Source organism: Balaenoptera ricei, chromosome 19 (assembly GCF_028023285.1).
Source record: "Balaenoptera ricei isolate mBalRic1 chromosome 19, mBalRic1.hap2, whole genome shotgun sequence".
Classification (NCBI taxonomy): Eukaryota; Metazoa; Chordata; class Mammalia; order Artiodactyla; family Balaenopteridae; genus Balaenoptera; species Balaenoptera ricei.
Window position 1 is genome coordinate 30,445,546 of NC_082657.1, and position 25,122 is coordinate 30,470,667.

Sequence of the window (25,122 nt, forward strand, 5' to 3'; positions counted from 1 at the left end):
ACTTAATTGTATTTTGGACAAAGAATATAACCTATACAATTCCAATCAATAACATATTTTATTGGTTTGAATAATTGGGTGTCATTTACTGAAGAAGAAAAATTTGGAGGTGGGGATGTGAATCAAGAACACTGTCTTGGAGGTAGTAAGTTTGTGATGCTTACGAGAATCATACTAGAAGAGGTCAGGTGGGCAGTTGGACTTATGTATATATTAATCTTTAGAGATGTAGGGCATATTTAATATTCTTGAATAAATTTCTCTAATTAAGAATAATTTCTTATAGTTGCTGAAGACCCTGCAAAATCGCTTACGGAGATCTCTCCAGACTTTGGACACGCTTCACCACCACTGCAACCTCCTTCCATGAACTCACTATCCAGCGAGAACAGATTTCATTCTTTACCATTTAGTCTGACAAAGATGCCCAACACCAATGGAAGTATTAGCCACAGTCCGCTCTCTCTGTCAGTGCAGTCTGTGATGGGAGAGCTAAACAATGCACCCGTGCAGGAGAGTCCACCCTTGGCCGTATCTTCTGGTAACTCGCATGGCCTGGAAGTGGGCTCGCTGGCCGAGGTTAAAGAGAATCCTCCTTTCTACGGGGTGATCCGTTGGATTGGGCAGCCACCGGGACTCAATGAAGTACTGGCGGGACTGGAACTGGTAATTCAATTTGACCTAAAAACTGCATTTCTTTTCTGTCTGGGGTTTTGTACAGATCTTTCCCTATTCTTTGCTTTTTGGTGAGATATTTTATTTATCCACAAAGCCATCACTAGAGAAAAATTTTATTACCACGTTGCCTGACATCCTTTGCCACCCATTAAGCATCTGATCCACTTATTCTTAATGTTAGTTGATCTATGTTCAAGGAATGAAAGTAGATTTTTAGGCTAATATGTTTAGGCTCGTTATATTAAACAGAATGCAGTAAGGAAAGCAAACTGTTACCAGTTTTTCTTTTTTTTCTTAGCCTCCCTCCTGCAATCAGTTCTAATATTTCTATCATTGACTTTAAGATGAATCACCATTTTTAGTGACCTTTTGAGATCTTTGGTAGAGGGAAAGATTTTGGAGATTAGAAAGCATATTGTTTGACATTTCATAATCAGAAAGAGAATTTGAGTACATTTAGCTTTTATTTAAATATATTTCTTGTTTTTTTATTTGTTGGTTTACAGGCCATTGAATGCTGTTTTTCTCTTTGGGTTGTTAAAATAAACAGTCCCTTCTGGCCCCCTCTCCCCACTAGTTTTAATGCTTTTGGAAATGGTGCAGGGAAGTCAGTTAACCAGGGAAGGTTTAACATGTATTCTGAAGGGAAATACATTGAGGATTTTATGCTGGAATAAGGCATTAATTTCTCAAATCGTCAGCTGTGGGCTGAAACACTGATTAGTCAACCCCTTTTTCCTGATGGAGTTCTCAGTACAGGTGTGACAACGGAATTCTAAGAAAGGGTAAACTTGAAACAAGTCTTAGTTCTTTGTATACCATACTTTGCAAGATGGAGAATAATGCATGTCTAAGCATTTTTTTTTTTTTTTTTTCTTTTTCAGGAAGATGAGTGTGCAGGCTGTACAGATGGAACCTTTAGGGGTACTCGGTATTTCACCTGTGCCCTGAAGAAGGCGCTGTTTGTTAAACTGAAGAGCTGCCGGCCGGACTCTAGGTTTGCGTCCCTGCAGCCAGTTTCCAATCAGATCGAACGCTGTAACTCTTTAGGTATTTATGTGCCTTTCATTTATTTATCAATCTGGAATGACTCTAGTTCTGACCTCATGTCATTTTGCAGTAGTTGGTAGTAAACAGTGTTTCTTTCTTTCCTGCCAGTGTTCATCAAGCTTTTAAATCAGAAAAAAATTATTACTTGGTGTATGAGAAAGTTACAGTTATCCTAAGAGGGGACATTTAAAAAAAGTATTAGCCAGGAAACCATGCTTGAGACTTAAAAATTGAGAAATAGTGGGATTTATTTTCCCCTTCCTGTTGATTACAGACATTTAATTTTCAACAACCCAGGAGGTAGAGATTGAAATGTGGCCTTCTTTATGGCACTGATTTTCCTCTCTCTGTATTGTTCAAGTACATCAATAAGCATATCTTATCAAGAATGACTTCCTTCTCAGTGTATTGTCTAGTACGTCAATGAGCATATCTTATCAAGAAGTCAGCATTATTATAAGAAGTAGTTTGAATTGCTTGATGAAGGACAGATCTCCTCATCACTTATAGTAGGTGGCAGTTTCCTGATACTATCCCTTTCCAGTTTTGGATAATCGTGGTGAAGCATCTTGAGGGTTAAACAGGTATAAATAGGAAAGCCATCTTTATGAAAAACAATTTTTCTTACAGTTGAAGTAGTGCTTTGGAATTTTTTGTTTTCTTTTCCAACTTGGAAATGGAACATCTTCAGACAAATAAAATATTTGGGGAACAAAATATTTTACTTGGCAGATGCTTTTTTACGTTACTTGATACTCTAAAGTGTTCTTTAAATTGTGGAGGAAATAAGGTTGAAAACGAACATTAGCATTTTTTATAAGCCAAGCTGAATAACAATTAACCAAAACCTACCTTTAACTTAGTTTTAAGTTGGGTAATAAATTGTGCATCAAAATACAAAAAGATATTTTTAAGTGAAGAAATATGTATGGGAATACATAAGTATAATAGTTTAAAAGAATTATTTTCATTTTTATCTTTGCAGCATTTGGAGGCTACTTAAGTGAAGTAGTAGAAGAAAATACTCCACCAAAAATGGAAAAAGAAGGTTTAGAGATAATGATTGGAAAGAAGAAAGGCATCCAGGGTCATTACAATTCTTGTTACTTAGACTCAACCTTATTCTGGTAAGTTTAAAATTAATGCAGTAGGAATACAGTGCCATGGGGGCAGGTGTGTGTGTTTCTGTGTGTGTGTGTCGGAGAGAGAGAGAGAGAGAGAAAGAAACTGCTAATTGCCTCTGAGTGGAGAAACTGGGGGCTGGGGTTCAGGAGAGAAAGGGAGATTTGCATTTCACTATATACTCCTTGGAAGCTACTGAATGTTGCCTCATGTGCCGGTATCCAAAAAATTAATATAAAAAGTAATGCAGTGAAAGATGGATAAGAGGTGAATGATAGTGTTACAGGTGGTACAGATATTCTGAGGGTATGTGGGAAATCATAGGACTGAAGAGAATAAGTACAGGATCTTTGTGCACAAATCAAATAACTTGTCATAAGCCATTGACTGGCTTGTGTGTTTGTTTTACTAGGCAGAGGCAATCATAAAACTACTTTATTTTAAAGAAGTATTTTCAGCAGAAGCACAGTTGCCCTCGTATAAGTAGTTTGTTCCAAAGTAGAACGATTTAACATGGCAAGAATTTTTACACTCTGAAGCTTGAACCAAGAACATTGCCAGTTAAACGGAGCATAACCTGCCAGCTCTGTACAGCCATGTTGTAAGAATTAGGAAGTTAATGGGATGTTAAAATTTTAAAGACAGGGAGAAGAATAAAAGTGGTGGGCCGTTTTTTGGGCAGAATACTTTGTCTCTCAGAGGTGTTGACAAAAAGCAAGAATTGATGTAATATTCTTCAGATTTTCTGATAAAAATCTGTTTAGCCAAATTTTCTTTTTCTTTGATATCAGCAAGTCACTGCTGTTAGTCACTCACAAGTGATTTTGACATTTAAAGGAATTCAGACCTCTGCAAAGGGCTGTGGAGAGAGAGAAGTATATCTAGAGTGGGTTACATATTGGCTATGTGTTTGCCTTGGGGAATTAGTTTCCAAACTTTCTCCTCTGTTGTAGTTTGACTCAGATTTGTAGGCCTTCTTTCAGCTTTTGCAAAGAAGTTTTCCAGTGTACTGAAGGCGTATTTTAAATCCTTTAACGCTGTCAGTCTGTAGTTTGCCTTCTTGATATTAGTATTCTCCTTAAGGATCTCTAGGCCCTGATGATTGAACCATGGGAAACTTGACAGGGGTCTTGGTTACCTGTATTAATAAAAAAACACTAATTTGTATGTTATTTGTTCTCCAGAGTTTGTGATTTTTCTCTTCATATTCTTTTTAGTATGTGTTTCTCAAAAATTAGTACATTTACAGCATGAGGAAAAATACTCTTTTTATTTTGCAGCTTGTTTGCTTTTAGTTCCGTTCTGGACACTGTGTTACTTAGACCCAAAGAAAAGAATGATGTAGAATATTATAGTGAAACTCAAGAGCTGCTGAGGACAGAAATCGTTAATCCTCTGAGAATGTAAGTAGAAGATAGTTATTTTTGCCTTTAGGTGGTATCCTAGGTGCTGTTTTTTGGTACAGTAATTAATTTATTCCCTGCTTTCCTTTAATGAGAAATGGGAGAGAATTAGTTCTCTTGATGATGTATTAACATCTTTTTTAACTTTTAATCCTTGTATTATCTTTTTTTTTAAAGAAGATTTCTGTTCAGTCTTTGTTGCTACTTTTATTTATTTTTTTTAATTTTTATTTTGTTTATTTATTTAATTATTTTTTGGCTGTATTGGGTCTTCATTGCTGCACACGGGCTTTCTCTAGTTGTGGTGAGCAGGGACTACTCTTTGTTGCGGTGCACGAGCTTCTCATTGTGGTGGCTTCTCGTTGCGGAGCACAGGCTCTAGGTGCACGGGCTTCAGTAGTTGCAGGGTGTGGGCTCAGCAGTTGCAGCGCACGGGCTCTAGGGCGCATGGGCTTCAGTAGTTTAAGTGCGCGGGCTCAGTAGTTATGGCTCGCCGGCTCTAGAGCACAGGCTCAGTAGTTGTGGCGCACAGGCTTAGTTGCTCCGTGGCGTGTGGGATCTTCCCAGACCAGGGATCGAACCTGTGTCTCCTGCATTGGCAGGGGGATTCTTGACCACTGCGCCACCAGGGAAGTCCCGTTGTACTGTCTTTACTTCTTTAACATTTTAAATCTGGCCAAGGTGTAGTACATAGTGTAAGCCATGAAATGATTAAACCATTTTGGTAGAGTGTACTACAATTCAGCAATTACAGTAGGTTTATAAAAGCTGATATAAGGTATTTGGGATTCTAATCTTCTCCAATACTACCCCTAATATAATCATGCTTATTAGTTTAATCGGTATGATCTGGCTTCTTAAACTTAATTTTATCTGAATGAATAGCAGCAAGGGAAATTTTTATTTATAGAGTAGCAAGTATTTAATAGTTTTATGTTAGAAATAGATGAGATGTATTTTATTAACACATTTCTCGGTTAAAGGAAGATATTTAGGCCTCCCTCCACCTCTCTTAAAAAGGTGATGTTTTTGGTTATCTCCTAGTTTAAGAATTATAAGTATGTCTTTCTTTGGCCACAGGAAACAATTTGTAATGGTATAAGTACGAGACATCTAGTAAGGACTTTTGTTAAGTGGTAGGAGGAATGTGTGATAATATCACAGTATAAAATTTAAACTATGAAGAGTCAGGACCATAGATCACAAAACAAATCTGTTCTTTTAGGAATATAGGGAGCAAACTATGTAATTTAAAGTCCATATTAGGATAAATTTAAATTTTGTGACATACTTTTATTATTTAACAATTAAAATAAAAAATAGTTTGATACAAGATTTTGACCCCAAAATGCAGGACACTGAAATATAATGAGCATTCAGAATGACCTACTATATAACATGACTAGGAAAGTATATTATAGGTGAATAGATTTCCCACTTGTATCTTTTGTTTTCTTTGAATTCTGTAATGATGAAAATAACTGTAGTTTTTACCCCCTTAAGATAATTATGAATCTTGAGTTTTACATCAATTCTTTTGTATTATATTTGTATAAATGCAAAATTTAAACATTTTCCCCCCAAGTGATTGATACTATAACAAGACAGATTAAATCCAAAACTCTAAGGCATGTTACCACTTCCTTCTTTCCTTCCAAAACACCATAAGTCCATTAATAAGCGTTCTTTGAATACTGTTGTCCAACCAGTTAAGAATCATGGTTCATCAGACATTGTCACCCTGTCCACAACAAGAAACTAGTCAGATGCCCTGTTTTGATCAAGATTCCCTGTGTCTGCAGCAGTCATATCTAGATTATAGCTGACTGGTTTTACTTGGTACTGAAACACGTGCTCTCTCCATTTCAAGCTTCTTGCAGGCAGAGACCCTGTTTTTTCACCTTATTCATTTTTGTATTCCCAGTGACTGAAAGGTTAGATTACTACGTAAGTGGTAGATGCTCAATATATGTTGGCTGCAAAGAGCTAATGAGTGAGTGAATAGCCGATATGAAAAATGGATATAAGATTAGGCGGTTCTGACTTGCTCTTATGAAGCCCCTGGTGGCCTCTAAGCTGTCTTCTGAAGCCATTTTTAGAATTAGAATTTGTCAGGAATGGACAGGAAGCTTATTGAATGTATCCTGTATTGAGAGAAAGATAAGAGAAAATGTCATAATTACGAAGACTGGTTTGATTGCAGATTTTAGAATTTCAGTTTCTTATCACTGCCCTTTTCCATCCCCCTTGGTAGTAGCTATTTCATCCTTTAGTACATTAAAAGGATTCTCTCTCAAAATTGTATATTCTGTTTTGTAAAGTAAATGTTTTAATTCCTTAAGTAAAATAGTATTAAAAAACAGTCATCATAAATTAAAAATATTTTTTCTTTTATTAGTATATGATAGTTATTTTTAGGTTATCATAGTATCTGGGATAATTCTGATTGTAGATTTTAAAATTTTCAAACCTCAAGAAGAAGCTTATAATTGTATTTTCTGAAATACGTATTAAGCTTACTAATTTATGACACCCTGGAGTTACATAAGAAATATTTGATTATCAAAATGTGTTATGTTCATTGTAAGCCAACTATCCTTCAATAAAAAATGTGTTATATTAATTTAATATATATGCTAATATTAATTAATAGTTTTTTACTAACATAGATACGGATACGTATGTGCAACAAAGATTATGAAACTGAGGAAAATACTTGAAAAAGTTGAGGCTGCATCAGGATTTACCTCTGAAGAAAAAGGTGACTTTTAATTTATAGGATATGCATTAAAATAACTTGAAAGCATAAATGCTAAATTGTTGGCTGAAATGTTATATCTGTGTAGTTTTGGGGATTTTATTTTAAACTATAATTTTTTTCTATGTGATGTACAGTTTTCTTCTCTTTTTGTAAATGCTTTCTCTCTTCTAAAAGTGAGTGATATGTGGAATAATGAACCCCTTTAAGAAGCTGACTGGTTTTACTATATTATGAATAAATAAGGAGATCTTTCCATCCGGCAATGATATTCGGAGTTGTTTTCTTTTCAGGGGTGAAGAGTTGCACTGAGTCATCCACATTTCTCACTTAGCTTTCCTTGTTATAAAGGGAGTTACAAATGGCTGATTAGGATTAAGTTTATGGTCAGAGACAGTGTTTTCATCTATTCATAGCTAATGAATTTACTCAGAGATTCAACTCCTGACTTTGAATGTATTAACAGCATATTGTAACTAGCTATAATATCTACAGACTTGATAATTATTTAAACAGCAGGAAAAAATAAGGTCATACGTCAGGTTTTATTACACTTAAGCCCCCCCCAAAGAAATTAAAATTATTTCCCTATATGTGAATTATTATACCCTTTGAAATATAATAAAGTTATAACAAAATTGTCACGTAATACTTTATCATATCATTTAAATATCCTTTGTAGTTTGTCGTTAGGAAAAATTGAGAGCTATGCTTTTAATTGAAATAATATTGATTATGAAATTGAATTCTGTATAGGAATATGGCTGTTATAAAGAAAAAATAGAATGATTTAAAAATCTTGTCTGTGACTTATTTGATTTTTTATTTTCTCCTAGATCCTGAAGAATTCTTGAATATCCTGTTTCATCATATTTTAAGGGTAGAACCATTGTTAAAAATAAGGTAATTTTAAATTGTTACAGAAGCGTTGGAAAAATAGACAATCCTCATTTCCACTGCCATCACTCAGTAGAAATGATTTCCTTAATGATTACTTAATATTGTATTTATTTAGGGATCTTAATATGTTAGGTTCCCGCAATGCAAATTAATTTAAATCATTATCTTTGCCATAGTATCATACTTAACTTGAAGAACAAATCCAGTGTAAATTTGTGCTTTTAATTTTAACCCCAGTAATAAGCACTGTTGCAAATCGTTTTCTTATAAAACTGTATATAAATATTTTTTAAATTTAAATTAATGAATCCTTTTAAGAGAATATTATTCGAACTCAATCAAACACCGTGGGAGCACTGTTTTTGACTACCCATTAGTCAAAGAATTAATTTAGCCCTAAATTAGCTCTCTTGTTCCCAGTTTTATAACTTGGTCTTTTTTCCCCCCATCTTCAATGAAAGCCTTGAATCTAATGCAGTGAAGTTCTTAGTGAGATGTTCTAAATGGATGAACTTTCCAGATTGAATGCTGGGCCTTTTTACATTTTAGTCTGGGTTTCTTTGTTGAAAAATCTTGCTTATATACTATTTACTTCCCTAAAAGCTAATCACGGACAAGTATTCTTACTCATCTCAGTGTCTTAAGTGATGTTCTTTGATGCCAGTGTCAAATTGATGAGTAAGAAGGACGGAGGGAAGGGTGGACAGTACCGCAGTTATAGTTTGATATTGTTTTGGAAGTTCTAGCTAATGAAATAAGATAGGATATATTTATTATCTATTCAAATAAGGTCATAGCTATATGTATACCCAGAAAATCCGAGAGAATTGTTTAGAAACTACTAGTGTTAACACAAGAATTTGTAATTTGACCATGCAGGAAAAAACCATGGAGAAATCAGTCATATTCCTGTATCCCCACTAGCAAATATGAAAAAGGGATAATTTCATACTTCATGAAAGTATAAAATGCCAAGAAATCAATTTTACTGAGATAGGTTTTTAAAGAAGACTTGCACAGAGCTAAAAGGTGATTTAATTAATTAGTGAGAAAGATTGTGTTCCAGGTAGGAGGATTAAATAACTTAAAGATGTTAATTTTTATAAAATAACTTGTACCTAATCAAGATCTTAACTTTTTTTTTTTTCCTTTGGAACTTAGTAAAATGATTTTAGAATTCTCTACAAGGTGAGATGGGTGAAAACATTGCAGTTTTTTTTTTTTTTTTAAAGAATTCTATTATAAGCTATAAAGACAAAACAACAGACATTTAAAACAGTGTGATACTGGTATACAATTAGAAATTGGATAGATAGAACTGAATAGAAAGCCCAGATATAGAATTAACTATATGTGGTATTTCAGTATTTTATAAGTCAACCTTCAAACACAAAGGAGGAAGGAAATATATATTGAATACATGATGTAGGAAATCTGCCAGGCAGTTTGGGAGGAAAAAAAATCACTTCTGTTTTTCATCTTGAAGAGATGAATTTCAGATGATTAAAACAGTTTTCATTCTTTTTTTTCATAGCCCAACACACCTTGGGTTGTAATACATTCCTGGTGTGTTACGTAGGATGAATACTGCAGTGATTCTCAGAGTGGGTGAAGAAGGGTCAGTCACATATAGGAATACGTCTCAGTGTCTGAAGGTCTTGTGGAGTTTGAAGAGGGTCCTGGGAAGCTCTGCCTCTCCTCCCCCTTCAGCAGCCTCTTCAGATTGAGAATCACTAGTTTGAAGATTATAAAAAGATAAAAAAAAAAAAAAGCTTTAAAAGTTAGCAGTTTTTTCCCAAGTGTCATTCTTCCCCTCCATGAGCCGGTCTTTCTGACTGAGGGAGCGTCAGCTGATGCAACAAATAGGAGGATGAGTACCTTAAAACTTTGAAATAGTAAAGTAGTCTAAAAGAGACCATTCTAAAATGATATTCTTAATATGAATATTCTTAAATGGTTTAAGAGAAAAAAGGAGGACTTAGATACCTAGGGAGGATAAATGCAGATTTGATAACAAAGAAAAATAAACAAAAATAAAACTCCCCAAAATAGAGTAAAAAACTATATATGTAGTTATATATATATAGCCATATATGTATATATGGCTGGGAGAGGGCACCTCACTGAATGCAGTATGCACAGCTAAAGAGAGAATTGCTTACTTGAAAGATAGATCTGAAGAAATTACCCAGAATGTAGCCCAAAGCAATAAAGAGTCAGAAAACAAGAAAGAGGAGATAAGAGACATGGAAGACAAATTCTAATTGTCGTTGTAGGAGGAGACGCTAGAGAGAATAGGGAGACACTAGAGAGAATAGGGAAGTTGCTTTGGGAAACTGAGGGTTTCTGAGGTTGGCCTCTCAATAGCTGAGATTTTATTATGAAAACTACGTTAATATTTTTCCCTAAAAATCTTGAACTGTACTTATAAATCTAATTATAAACAGTCTGATTCTATATGCAGAAATTCTGCTAAAAAGGGGAAATAGTAAATTGAAAGATTATTGATTCTTTTAGTAGAGTTAGTCTTGAATTTTCATGCATTCTGAAGTAAAATATTTAGAAGGGAAAATGTTCAGTATAAGGGTAGCACTGTGATTGGCATATAGTGGGCCCTAACTTGGTGTTTGTTGAATAAATGAGTGACCATCTAAAGAGACAGCATGCTTTAGTGCCAAGAATAGTAAGCAGTTGTTAGGACACCTAGGTTTTATACCTGGCTCTGATTTTGAGTTACTGGGAAGGATTATCCTTCCCCAGATCTCAGGGCCTTCATTTTAGAAATGAAAAGTTGCATCTGGAAGGTCTCTTAGGATCTGTCCCATTCAGGCATGTACAAATTAACTTTCCTGTTTCAAGCATTAAATGCAGTTCCCTCCTTTCTAGCTTCGGCAGTTAAGTTGAACCAAGTGACGTTAGCTTCTGGCTTTTATTGTTCACACAGTGCTCCTTGACTGTGGATGTTATTGCATTATTTTTCTTCTAATCACTAAGGCAACTTTTCCATATGAGAACTTAAACAAGAAATCATTTGCAAGGTCTTATGCATAAGTACATTTAATTATTTTATCTAAATGATTGTCTTTGCCCCTGTTGTTCTGAGTGTCAGAGTTGCACCATCGGTTTCTGTTCTCAACAGTTTTTCTGTTCTCAAATGCCTCTGGGACCACTTCACTTTTTGATGCGTTTCATAAATAAATTATCTGGCTTTTTTCTGCATATTTTTAGATCAGCAGGTCAAAAAGTTCAAGATTGTTACTTTTATCAAATTTTTATGGAAAAAGATGAGAAAGTTGGAGTTCCTACAATTCAGCAATTATTAGAATGGTCTTTTATCAACAGCAACCTGAAATTTGCTGAGGTTAGTGATAATTACTTATTGTATTTTTTATGCAAGTCATTAGGGTTCTCCAGACAACTATAGCTTCTATAACTATTACTTTTAACCCACTGAGAACAGTTAGGAGCACAAATTGTTAAGAAAACACAAATTAAAAAAAAATATGCCATGCTTCAACTTTGTCCATGTAGAAAATACCTTAGAATTAAGATTGAACTTTTTAGATTTTTGGTGCCAAAGAAAATATCATTCAAATTTGTAACTTGAAAACTTTTTTAAGTAGCTTAAAGCAAAGAAGATTTGTGTTTTTTTGTTGTTGTTGTCTTTTCACCCAGGTTAACATTTTACCCAATTAAAAATTTTACCCAAGCATATTATCCAAATATATCCAAAAAAAATGTTTACTTTTCCTCCTTCAATAAAAGACAAAATTCACTTACTGTAAATGAACAAGTGATTTAAATTACTTTTCTTTTACTGTTTACTGAGTATCTTCATGCTCTTAGTAGTACATGCTTGTGGTTCATTTTCATTGTATCCATCTCTGAAGGAATGTTCTGGTAAAACCTTAACAGCTACCATTATTTATTTGTTGAAATATAAGGAATAGTGTCCTTCAGGTTTTTCCAAAGCCTTTTAAAAATATAAACCCAAAGTAGATGACTCTGCATGGTCATCATATTATTTGAGACCCAAGGTTGTTGAACTGCCTGACTTCCGTGTCCATGTGTCCACAGATCTTGGACTGCTTGAGGCTTGTGGCTCCTTGGCGCTCTGCCTTCACAGTCCATTTCACATGTGGATCCCATTTGTGAACATGGAGTAGCCATCCACGTTATGGTGGAGCCACTGCTTGGTTTGACAACCACGACTATTTCAGGGAAATTTTTTTTCCAGCGTTTTGATTCTAAAATTATGTATCTTTTTTTTTTAGGCACCATCGTGTCTGATTATTCAGATGCCTCGATTTGGAAAAGACTTTAAACTATTTAAAAAAATTTTTCCTTCTCTGGAATTAAATATAACAGATTTACTCGAAGACAGTAAGTATAAGATTTTTTAGTTTGTTTTTCAGAAATAGTCTGTCAGGTCATTCACATTAATTGCGAATAAGAGTCTTAACAGGATACGAGTTTTCTAAAGGACAATTTGGTATCTGAAGAGGCTGAAGAGCCTGGAAATACTACACTAAAATTTATTCTGAAAAAATAATCAGACATGTAAATCAATATTTCATATGTAAATATGTTTATGAGTAAGAAATTAGAAGCACTCTATATGTTAATGAGAGTAGTTAAGTGAATTATGGTGTCTCTCTACAACAGAACTACTGCCATTAAAATTCATGTTTTTGAAGACCAATGTTATATGAAAGTGGTCATGATGTAATGTTAAGTGAAAAGGAGAGTGTGCTGATAATTTTCTATAAGAGGAGCCACACACACACACACACACACACACACACACACACACCGAGTTATGTGAGTGTGCAGATACAAAATTACCTGAGAAAATTCACAGTAGTATTGACAGTGGTTATCTCTTGCTAACTGAAATTGTAGATGCTGTCAGTTTTCTTATTTATACTCTCTTGTGTCTTTGCATATTCATCAGTAGAAATTTTATAATCAGGGGAAACACTCTAGAATATATTATTTTTAAAAAATTGTCATTTGGTCAGAGAAAATGTCTTTAAAGATATCCTGAATCCAAGAAAATCCAATTTAAAGTTTATGGGGATGGGGAGGGGTGGACTTCACTGAGTCCATGAACATTATCCTTTTTAAAGCTTAACTTTTCTTTTTAATCTTTTTAATGAAAGAATGCATTTTTAAAGACCCCTTAACTCCCCGCCACCCCCAACGTTTTCAGCCCCTAGGCAGTGCCGGATATGTGGAGGGCTCGCAATGTATGAGTGTAGAGAATGCTACGATGACCCTGACATCTCAGCTGGAAAAATCAAGCAGTTTTGTAAAACCTGCAACACTCAAGTAAGTTTGACTTCACTTAATGGATATTCTCTTAATAAGCAGTAAATCATTTGTAGTTGAAACAGATTTCAGGTTTTGAAAAGTTTTCAGAATCATAATTAACTTTAAAAATTCCATAATTAAATGGTATTGTTTATGCCTCCTCTGTTTATTTGATGGACTTCTGTCGAGTACTCAGTTGCTCTTTGTGGGGATGTATTCAATTAGAGTAAGTGGCATTCATTCCCTTCAAACCATTGTGTTTCGGCTTCTTAATGGCATCCTCTTCATGTTCCCTTTCAGGTCCACCTTCATCCCAAGAGGCTGAATCATAAATATAACCCAGTGTCACTTCCCAAAGATTTACCTGACTGGGACTGGAGACACGGCTGCATCCCCTGTCAGAAGATGGAGTTATTTGCTGTCCTCTGCATAGAAACAAGCCACTATGTCGCTTTTGTGAAGTACGGGAAAGACGACTCTGCCTGGCTCTTCTTTGACAGCATGGCTGATCGGGATGGTACTTTCCACACCTTTTCTACATGTGGCGACATTTGAGTTTGTAGTGGGATAACCATAGTGGGCTAGCCTGGTCTGAGTAATAAAATAGTGTTGGGAAAAATCCGTTCAGGAATTTCTTGGTGACATAGTCCGAAATCTTGAAATGCATTAACAGCCCTGCTACTAAACTAAGGGATAATGTTGTTGTGATATTTTGACATGCGTAGAGTCTTTTTTAAAAAAAAAAAAAAAGGAGCTGGAAATTTCTTTTTTTAGGGCTGAAAGGTTTTATTTTCAGCTTTGTCGTCTTTGACTTTCAGGCTTCTCTTATTTTCTGTACCATAGTCACCATTTCCTAAATACCTACGTGCCAAGCTCTCAGGGAGGTACTTTACGTCATTATACCTAAATCCTTGCAAGGTGGGAATGATTCCTATTTTTCTCTTACTAAAGCTGAGATTTAAGGTGCCTAAGGTCTCAGAGCTTGTATTTAATTCAGTCTTTCTGACCTCAGTGCTTATGTTTTTTCTGTTGTCTTCTAGATGACAAAGCTAAGAATAGAAGTAAATGTCTTCTTTGGAAAAATAAGCTTATTCTGTGTGTAATGTGTCTTCCTTAAGTGGGGAATATACTGCACCTTCTAGGCTGCTTTCTAGGATGTTCAGTCATTATTTAACAGATACCTAATGAGTGCATGTGAAGTGTCTGGGGCTCTAGTAGGTTTCAAAAACGAAACCGTTGTCAAAACAACTGTACCCCTGCTGTATAGTTTACAGATCAGGACTGGTCCTAGGCAAGGTTGTGAAGTATGACTTAACGTTCCTCCAGTTCTCTGATACCCCATTTTTCCTTTAGTCACTCTCTCACGCTCCAGACCTCGAGTCTTCAGGTGTGGCCCTCTGGTGACCTAGGACGCCACCTTGTGGCAGCCTCTTGATCAGATGCCCAAGCTGTACCCCAAGGGTTCTCAGTGTTTTCTCAGCTCTCAGACGCTTGAGGGATATAGCACAGCCCCAGCTGTAAATAGGTCCTTACCCCAGTTAAAAATTTGCATTTAGCCATGTAACTCAAAAGCACAAGGGTTCCAGGCGTTTTTAGAAAAGCCACTGGGAGGCTAAAGCCTTTCCTGGAATCCCTAAGACCACGCCTCATAGCATCTTCATTCAGTCTAACGAAATGTAGAACAAAACCTTGCGAGAATCACACAAATACATATTTTAAATTTAGCGGAATAAAATGGTATTCATTTTACTAGATCTGCCCTAAACTGGACAGGCTCATGGTAAAGCATACAGGGAGGGGTGCTTGTGTCTGGGAAGGGATTTGGGAATGTGAAGAGTTGAATGTGTGTGCATATGTGTATGTAACATTATTCCCTGACTGAATACACAGAGAAGCCTGGGAAGTAGGTTTTGGACTTTGCTCAGGATATGTGTCCTTTTGTCAATAGTATTCACTGTTGGTCCCGGAATCCTTTTAGAAACCAAGAAATGAGACTGTCAAGAGTTAACAAGAGGATTTAACTTCTAGAAATCGGAAGTAAAATAAGGTCTTTCAGGTCCTGGGAATTAGCCTTAACTAAATTATGGAATTGTAAAATTACTTTGGTGGGGCAGGACAGCAAAAGGGTTTAGAACTTGACTGCCCTAAATACAGCTCTTCCTCTTTTCCATAGGTGGTCAGAATGGCTTCAACATTCCTCAAGTTACCCCATGCCCAGAAGTAGGAGAGTACTTGAAAATGTCTCTAGAAGATCTGCATTCCTTGGATTCCAGAAGAATCCAAGGCTGTGCACGAAGACTTCTTTGTGATGCATACATGTGCATGTACCAGAGTCCAACAATGAGTTTGTACAAATAAACGGGGTCATCTGGACAGGTGCAGAAACCCGATGCACAGTTTTAATGTTGCATTTCACGCGAGCTGGCAGTTTTGTTCAACGTCCATTGCCGGCAATGGATGTCTTTGTGGTGATGATCCTTCAGAAGAGGATTCCTGCGTTTAAAAACAAATTGCTTTTGTGTTACTAAAGTATTTAATAAGAAGCATTTTGCACTCTAGAAAGTATGTTTGTGTTGGTTTTTTAAGATGTCTAAATGGAGTTATTAATACCTGAAGCTTTAAGTTAAGTGCATTGATCATAAGATATTTTTGGAAGCATAAAATTTTAATTGTGACAGTTTAAAACCTCTTCTAGTCCATTGAGAATGTAAATAAATGTGTCTTCTTTATGGACCAAGGATATGAAATCATTTTTCCTTTGTAGCTGATGGTTGCCTTGAGGAGGATATATTTTGGTTTTATTAAGAGTCTACTTTCAATCCAGTTATTAAAGTTGTACTGAGTTTGATTTGTTAATTCTTCCCTGTATAGTGCTGATTCCTGCATGTCTGAAATCTGCTGAGTTTCTGTGTTTCTGCAGTAGTGGTCAGAAAAGTATTTAAATTCCCTTAGTGGTGTTTTCTATTTGTTCTGGTTTTGAGATAAATGAGTGATTTTGTCATAAAATGTCCATTTTTGATGTAATTTTCCTGGAGGATTAGCGTATACAGCAAATGAAGCTCTACGTTCATAGTAGTAACTGTCAGCTAACAGCTTTTTTTTTTTAAGGCTCTCTAACTATCTTATGCAACAGGGCACAGTAAGTTTTATTAAAGCGTTGGAGTGATAAATATAACATAATCCCTCACAAATATATATGGTTGATAAGAAAAAAAATTTGGCATATAGAATCACTCATTAAAATTTCCCTGAAGAGATGTATTGGATATCTAAACCTCTACTATTTTAGATAAGACTGTCCAGAACTTAGATCAGTCCCCGCATTAAATTCCATCTGATTTCCCTTGAGATAATGACAGTTACGAATCAGTTATTTTATTGAAATGTTAGCAGTAGCTTTGCCTTCCTCCTGATTAAATAAGTAGAAAATGGATGTTTTTGTAGCTGATATCCGTAGTGTGTGTCTGTTGTAGACTAGAAGCATAGGCTGTAAATGTAACTGCCGTGGGATGTGTTGTATGGCGTCATTGTCTCTCTGGAATGACTTCCTAACCACGCGGAAAGGCAGAGGTTGTCATGTGTGTCTAGCATATGACTTCGTAAAACATTGAATGTCCAAAAAAAGAGAAAGAATCTTTGCAAACCCTGCAATTGTTTCTTTTTCAAGTCACATTTACTTTTTGGTTCTGTCATTCCATTTTCCTAATATTTATTAGCTTTATAAATCATAATAAGGTACAAAAAATTCTTTCATCTTGTGATTTTTTCAGTTTTGGAATGAAAAAGTACGCAACTTGTGCATGAAGTTTTGCTCAGTGCCTGAGTGGGTGGTGAGATGGTTACTAGATCCGGGGGTTGGGGGTGACCCCGCCCTATCACCCCGGGGTAGATGAGGAGCATGGGATGCAGGATGTCTACGGTCCCATCTAGCCCTGACCTTCTACAAGTCCAGTCACCGCTTAATCAATACGTGCTGGGGAATAAATGGATGAAGGAGCTTATCAATGTGATTTTAAAAGGCTATCTGGAGGAGTGAGTAGGACTCTATATCTGGGTAAGACTGGATTTAACAGTTAAAAAAGAGAAGACAGTGCCTTTCCTGTAAAAATTACAACAGAATACAAGTTGAGGAAGGTCTGTCGTGCCCGGCCCCTTGCGGCAGAAGACTTGAAGAGGACTTGTGAGGGCGCGTGTGCGGTGTCCCGAGGCGGGTGGAGGCGCTTTCAAGTGGGAGGGGCCTCATCCATAAACGATTTCTAAGGACAGACTCTTCGAGCGTTAGCTGAAGAATGCTGACAGTTCTTTTAGCATTAGCTGGGGAGGGAGTACCCAGTAAAGGGAGGCAGGGCCTGCTGTGGTGGTTCCTGGGGAGGCGGGGTTCTTTCCGGCCCTGGGTGTCCTCCCTGCCCCCCCAGCAGTCCTGTCTTGTTCCTGGTCCATCAGAGGCCCGTGTGTCAGGTGGGCACAGGCAGGGCTGGGCTGTGTGGCACCAGCGGCCCATGTGCCTGTTGATTTATTTACTTTTCAGCCTTAAATTTTCTTTAATATTTTCCTGTTGGCTTTTGAGATGTTTTTGTTATCCTTTCTTCCATATCATATCTACAATCAAGATGGCAATATAGTAGAATCATCTTATTTATAAAACAAGTCATGTTCCCCCACCTCCATTAAGTACACACGTGTAAGTGTGTGTGCGTTTGTGTGTGAGAAGTTACGTGTGTGGGGTGGGGAGGGAGATCAGCCATGTCTTAATGGCTTCAGGCCCTCGCTGTCAGCTTTATGAAGGAGTTTGACTCCATCCACAAAAGAATGTTTTATAAGACCAGGAATACACATTGCAAACCAAGAGAAACAGTAACAAAACTCAATAAAATATAGTTGTTACAGTTGCTAAGGATTATCTCCCTGGGCTAGCTGAGGATTTTTATAATTCATATTTGCCAAATGTTATAGGTAAATAACTTCTTTCTATCCCATGGATTCATTTATTATTATTATTTTTACATAATTCACATAATTCAGGAACAAGGGGAAGACATGGTAATTCTTAACGGAACTTGCATTGTCATTCAAATTCCTGTTGTGTGAACATGGCACCCTCATAAATTCAGAGGCGTTAGTGCCCTCCTCAGGTGGATCTCGATATCCAGTCAGATGGTTTTGCATCTGTGTGGACAATCGCAGACAGAGGTGTGAGTGGAGAATACAGAATGAGGCCTTAGCTGAGGGACTGCCTGCCAACAAGTATTTCTTAGACACTTATAACCTAGGATTGTGTCAGAAGGAACATGAGACATGGTCCCTGCCCTCAAGCAGTTTACCACCTACTTCTAACAACAGAATGTCTACCAAAGGCTGCTTAGCCTAAGTGTAAGGGCACCAGGTCGGGGGAAAGCTCTGGGACGCAGTGAGGTGTGACAGAAAAAGTGGTGGGCAAGGGGACAAGAGAGCTGGCGCTAGCCCTTTCTCTGTCGCTTGCTCTGTTAGTCTCGGGCAACGTCTTGACTTCTCTGGGCCTTAGTGTCTTCCTCTGTATAGCAAGAGGGTGGGACTATTGAATTTTATAGGAAAAAAAGACAAAATTTCTGGGTCCCTGGCTATGCCTGCTGGATCTGACTCTTCACGAATGGGGTCTAGGAAACGTCAAAAGCCCAACCAGGTGACCCTGATGATCAGCCAGATTTGAAAGGCACTGAACTGAAAGATCTCAAAGATACCTTCTCTTTACGTGATTGTGTGATCATAGAATGTTATTGTGTTAATTACTCTACAATCACGTGGGTAATTGTATGTTTGTCATATTGTTTCTCTGTGTTTACATGTGAATTTATAAAAGAAATGAATTTTAGTATCTATGCCTCAGCCCGCTGTTTCCTAGAGGTTTTAGCCATCTTTGGAACACAAGACTTAAAGAGGATATTGGATGTTATTTACCTGGCTATTTGCATTTCATTTAATTTCTTGAGGGGAAATTGAGGCTCTGGGAACCAAAGAAATGGAAAAACAAAATTCTTATGCAAAGTTAAAGAAAAAAATGTAAACTAACTAGCTGCTACTTTATAATGAAAACTTTAACCCTATACGAGAAGATTCTGGTCATAAAGTAAGCTGTCCTTGTTAAAGTAGGGGGACTCTAAGGCTTATAATGAAGAAATAAGACTACCTTTTCTAGGGGTCAGTGATGTTAACACACCCACAATTCTCCTTCAGTGAAAATAATACTGGAATTTCCCAAGGCAAGTTGGGGTGGTGGAGGAGGAGAGCATATTAAAATGGAAATGTGTGCAAGAGAGAGGGTGGAGGAGGGAAGGCCACCAGGTGTGGTGGCCAGCCTGTGAAGGTGCGTTCTCTGCTGGCAGGCTTATGTCGCTGTTCAGAGACTGGGACTGCAGGGAGCGAGGCTTCCTGCAGGGACTCAGCACTGCATTGTCTAGTTTCCCTTCAGAAGCTTTATTGGAGGGAAAAGAGAGGAAAAAAGACTCTTCATCTTACTCTAAATCCTGGAGCAGCCGAAGGGTCTTTCTTGAGTCCGAAAGTGGTGGTAAAAAGCTAACCAGCAAATATGGCCAAGGATAATGAAAAAGGGGGAAAGAAAGACATTCCTTCTTCCTACTCACAATAAACATCAGTATTTGGAGCAGGTCACTCAAGAACCCCATTTGCTTTCCTGACTCTGTCTTGTCAGTGATGCCAGTTTTTTTCACTGTATTTTAAAGTCTTTCTATAACACAGGTCGGGGGAAAGGTCAGGTATGGAGGGTTCATCCATGGGAGCATTGCAGCCTCAGATGTAATTCTCTTGCACTTTTAAGCCTGTCCACTTTTGCTTTTTATTTTTTCAATAGAGATTGTGTTGGAGACTCAACTGTCCTTGGTTTTATTTTCTAAAATGGCCTATAGTACTTCAGAAAGTCATAGTATCCTGTCACAAACATTAATTAAAAAAAAAAAAAAATCCCATTTGGAACCTCCCAGGGAAGTCGTGGTTATTAGGAAATTGGTATAAAGGAGCACATTTTTTATTGCATTTCCCATATTTGGTATCTTGTTCAACATTTTTTTTTTTTTTTTTTGGCCTGATGAGCATTCTATATTTATGAAGACATTCTTTAAAAATAAAACCACATAAAATATCCCCTTACTATCAGATTGCTCTGATTTAGCCTTAATTTTGTTAAATTTTTTAGAGATGATTGAAGTGCAGCTGTGGAAAGAAATGTACTATATACTATTTCTGTATCATTAAAATTAAATTTGTATGGTTCCTTTTCCTTGATTTCTTTGGGGAAGGGTTTTGGGTTATGGGAAGACTAGAACTGAGTACAACTTCATAAGTTTTTTGCAGTGGTGCCGGGAAAGAAGAGTGCTTTAGGAAAATGCTGTACCGGGCACACCTGTGTCTTCATCGAGTCTCTGCCATCATCACGATTGTTTTAGAAAACCTTACAGACTTTTCCTGTTGTGGGAGATATGCCAGTGGCCTCTGGGTCGCCTCCTGACATCATGACTCCTTGGAGTTTCTTGAAATAGCTTGGCACCTCCAAGCTCTGATACACCAGTCTCTAATCCAGCCAGAAGTTGTTCATCTCTAAACATGGGCACAAAGCTGTTGACTATAGAATAGTGTGTCCTGGTCCCTCACAGCTGCCAAGGAGGCAATTAAAGTAAACACTTTACGTTTCTGTATAATCCAGAGGCATGATTACATGATGCTATAAGGACCGAAACTTTTACCTTCTTTTAGGTAACTGATACAACAAGCCTTCTACAGGAATTAACTACTTGGATTTTAAGTCACTTGTTATGCCAAGGTAAGAAAGCCAGAATGGTCTGAGTTGGCAATATTCGTATGAATATAGAACATTCAAGAACTTTCCTGTTTCAGAAATGCATAGCTGAATGACACATTGGTGATAATGAAACTTTGCCATTTTAACATCACTCAGGTTTTCCTTCATTCAGACTCAAGGGTTTTCGTGCTTTTTCATAGATCCATTCTTTCTCTTTGTGGGTGTGTCAGTGAGACAGTGATAGTTTATACGCTTGTGTCCACCTGTGGATGTGGACAGTCAAAACCAGACCTTGTTGGAGGCAGGCTGCCCGGCTGGCAGAGGACCATGGCCTCTCTAGGCCTCTTCTCCTGGGTCCTGGCTCCCTGCTCCTTTCCTGACTTGCTGAGGCCTCGTGTCCCTCACTTTCCTGAGAAGGGCTGTGCCGCCTACAGCAGCAGTTCTCAATGCTGGCTGCACACTGAATTCATGGATGGAGGCTTTTAAGATAACTCATGCCTGTGCCCATCCGAACCCACTGGAATCTGCGGGTGGTGGTACCAAACGCAAGTTCCTGTGCCTGATGCACAGTGAGGCCAAACAAACCGAAACGGAGTTCAGAGCAGAGAAAGGTTTACTGCAGGGCCATGCAAGGAGAACTGGGGGCTCGTGCCCAAAAAGCCCCCAACTCCTCAAAGGGTTTCGGCAAAGCGCTTTTAAAGGCCAGGTGAGCGGGGAGGGTCACGGGGTGTGTGATCAGCTCGTGCACAATTCTCTGATTGGTTGATGGTGAGGTAACAGGGCCGTCTCGCAGGGGTTAACATCATCAGTCCTTAGGTGCCAGAAGGTCTGGGGGCTAATGCTCATGATCATCAAGTAGTAAATTTCTTTCATTTGGTGGTGGTTTTAGCATCTGAAAAACTCAGGAAATGTGCATCAGATACTATTATCTAGGGGCTTCAGAGAGGAGCTAAAGCAGAGGATATAGGATAGGCATCTGTCCCAGGAAGTTTCCACAGGGTCCTGCTCGGTGACAGTGGGGCCAGGCACGTGGCATTTTCCACAGCTCCTTACATTAGTCCAACATGCAGCTGGGATCGGGGGCCACTTGTCAGGAGGAATGGAGTTTACTGAGGGAAACATAATCCACCCGTCATTCCCTGGTGGAACTTCTGCTCTGATAAAGAGGACTATGGACTTGGACAGGCTCCAAAGGGGAAGTAGAAAATCTGTTGTAAAGCTCCTGGCCCAGACTATTGAGAAAGAGCCTTGGAAATCTATGTGGGATGTATTCTAGAGGCCAGAGAAAGGATTTGGAAACAGGGTGAACGTCACTACTTCTAAGAGGGCTTGAATGAAGATATCCTTCAAGGGGCATATCCTGTTCAGGAAATATTCCAAGGTGTGTAGAAACTTAGATGTCATAAACAAAAAAGAAAACCCACCAGGTTGATTAGGTAAGAAGGTGGGAAAGCTCTTAGGAAGGGGCTCGGTGTTTTGGGGGGCAGACTTTACACTGAACTGTGGACAGTCAGGTTTGTGCAAGTTGCCACTTTTGGAGGGCTGTTGTGCAATGCTGAATTTTATTGGAAGGGGGAGTAGTTGGAGGTCTAATTGAAGTAATTAGGTGCGTGAAGACTGAACTGGACATCATAAAGGTAGAGTAATTTACCCAGCAGTGACCTCCATTACAAAAGCGCCACAGAAATTTGCAAGTCGCATTCACTGCTTTCACCTTACCCCTTTCCTAGGAGTTTATGAAAACTCTTAAATTTTATACATCAAACCATCCCCTTACAAATAACACCCAGGTCTGTTTCAAATACTGCCTTTTCCAAAGCAGTTTGAGGTTGAACTCGGGTTTGAAGGGTTGGATTGAAATTGACTTCCCCAGGGAGGCCTCCTGAGTCCCTCTCTGCCATCCCTCCCTACTTTGTGAGACGTTGAATGTGACCTCCGAGGTTGTACCTGTTGAATCCCATTTGACAGCAGGCAGAGTTTCACCAGACTGTGGAATAAATGAGGCCAGGCCTTGGGGCATGATGCATGGCTTCTTAGCTGTGCGTCCTACGTGGCTGAAGACAGACAAGCAAGGCTGCTCTGTGGAGTGTGTCATGGTGGGGTTATGACACTGGAATCTCTACGTTTTAAACAAGTGTGTGTTTTACTCTTTCTGGCCATCTCTGCGAACTTTAGACTGTTTTGTTCAGATCTGTTTCCAAGCTATGTCCTGTATGTTACCTCTGGCGGGTGGGGTGGGCAGCTGCAGGATAGAAAGACTTAAGTGCAGTTTCAGGTTCCTGTGCAGAGTTCACGTACCCAGAGAGGCCTTCTCAGACCACATTAGCCGCTGGTGTGCTGGTAAATGTTTAACAGCCAGCTCTCCAGGGAGAAAAAAAAGCCCTGATCTGCAGCGTTTGCCAATTTTGAGGTGTAAATGCTTTCTCAGCGGCTGATTGCAAGCTGCCAGTGTGACATCCCTGAAGGTGGCACTGGGAAGAGATGCAGCTAGGATTAGCACACAAGTATCAATATATAGCATATCCACCAACCAGATACGACAGACAGAAATAGCTGAGCACAGACCGGGGGCTGCTGACTACGGCTGGGGGACCAAACCCAGCCCACCGCCTGTTTGCCTGTTTTTGTAGATAACATTTTATTGAAAGACAGTCACGCCCATTCATGTTACATATCTATGGCTGCTTTCAAGATACAAGGGCAGAGTTGAGTAGTTACGACAGAAACTGTATGCCCCGCACAGCCTAAAATATTTACTATCCGGTCCTTTATGGAAGAAGTGTGCTTCCCATTAGATAATTGTAAAATGTAAAATAATTAGGAAGGAATAAGTTTCAAATATGACTTATTTAATGATAACTTTTAAATATAACAATTGTAAGTTCATATAATTTAACATTAATCATGGATGTGTTTAAGACCTGGCTCACAGAATTCCTGAAAATTAAACAATTGGTTCTGTGGGTCAGTGGGACCAGCTCCAGCTCACCACCAACATCCTCTAAAATGCCCCTGCAGGCACTTTCTGGCCCTGGGGTTCTTCAATTTCTCCATGGCACCCCTCCTGGGACCTGGTGGTTTACTGCGCTCTCTTTGCACTAGAAGCAGGGGTTTTTCTCTAGTTCCTTCAGTTCTCTTTCCTTAGCACCTTGAACAGGGCCAGGCATGAGTAGGCACTCAAATATCTGCTCAGTGAAAGAAGGAACTCTCAGCCTTTTATGCATAGAAGTCACCCCATTCACTATTGTTGATGTGGCCAGAATTAGATCACTGTGCCCATTTCTTTTGAGAAAATACAAGAGGTCCCAGCCTCTGGTGCCCCACATAATGCTTCCTCTCAGAAGTGGAGACATCGTGGAACTTCCCTCATAAGGCTTGATGAACTTGAAATGAAACTGTGTATGTATGTAAAGTGCTTATCACAGCCTGGTACGTGGTAACCCCTCAGTAATGGCAGCCGCTGGTAGCAGCAGCTGTCGTGGTAATAGCATAATCGTGAACTCTGAGAGACAGGCTGCAAATCTAATCAACATGTCTCTTTCCCCCCCTCTCGTCTCCCTCCATGATCTTATTTTCAAGACATATTCTCAAGCCTTCATATGTTGCCTTTTAAGATTTAGATTTTCCTGTGCTTCTGGTCCTCCTGGCACAGCATCGCCATCTTGTGGTGATCATAGGTTATGTCCATGTCCTAGATCTTAACTCCCAGCTGGCTGTGCAGCCAGATCCCAGGTTTGGGAAGCAGCAGGTGATTTTTGAAAACAAGTGTGGCAATTAGTTAAGGCTACACACCAGATTACAAATTACATCCAGGAGGGTTTAAGCTCCCTCTGTGTCACTTCAGGACGTTTCTGCTTGTGACTGGTCTCTCACTGTCTGTCTGTCTTGCCCTTTCTCTGTCTCTCCATCTATCTTGAGCTTTGTCTCCTTTTACAAATGGTATTTAAAAGGATGGAGTTAGTGCCATCTGCTGGGTGAATGCCGTAAGGTCGGGTGTGAGCGCTTCTCTCAGGGATGTGCTGAATAATAGAGTACTGATCCCTAGCTTTATGAGAAGAAAGTAGGTAAATCATGGGATCCTGATGTCAAGCCCCTAAATTGGTATGCAT

General features: G+C 38.4%; 1 protein-coding gene across 7 annotated transcripts in view; it reads left to right on the forward strand.

The window, feature by feature from the left end:
- The window catches only part of CYLD (CYLD lysine 63 deubiquitinase), a 59,191-nt gene extending 38,777 nt beyond the window's left edge, over window positions 1–20,414 (forward strand). For 6 of the 7 annotated variants that reach the window (XM_059904397.1, XM_059904401.1, XM_059904395.1 and 3 more), the window contains 11 exons: window positions 287–666; window positions 1,563–1,728; window positions 2,714–2,855; window positions 4,131–4,253; window positions 6,923–7,014; window positions 7,848–7,914; window positions 11,140–11,272; window positions 12,186–12,294; window positions 13,124–13,242; window positions 13,525–13,741; window positions 15,398–20,412. In XM_059904397.1, the coding sequence (XP_059760380.1) occupies window positions 287–666; window positions 1,563–1,728; window positions 2,714–2,855; window positions 4,131–4,253; window positions 6,923–7,014; window positions 7,848–7,914; window positions 11,140–11,272; window positions 12,186–12,294; window positions 13,124–13,242; window positions 13,525–13,741; window positions 15,398–15,582 (1,733 nt within the window). In that variant the 3' untranslated portion in view covers window positions 15,583–20,412. Of the gene's footprint in view, window positions 1–286; window positions 667–1,562; window positions 1,729–2,713; window positions 2,856–4,130; window positions 4,254–6,922; window positions 7,015–7,847; window positions 7,915–11,139; window positions 11,273–12,185; window positions 12,295–13,123; window positions 13,243–13,524; window positions 13,742–15,397 lie in introns of all 7 variants that reach the window. The other variant, XM_059904402.1, reaches the window with a different exon arrangement.
- The last annotated feature ends 4,708 nt before the right edge of the window (window positions 20,415–25,122 follow it).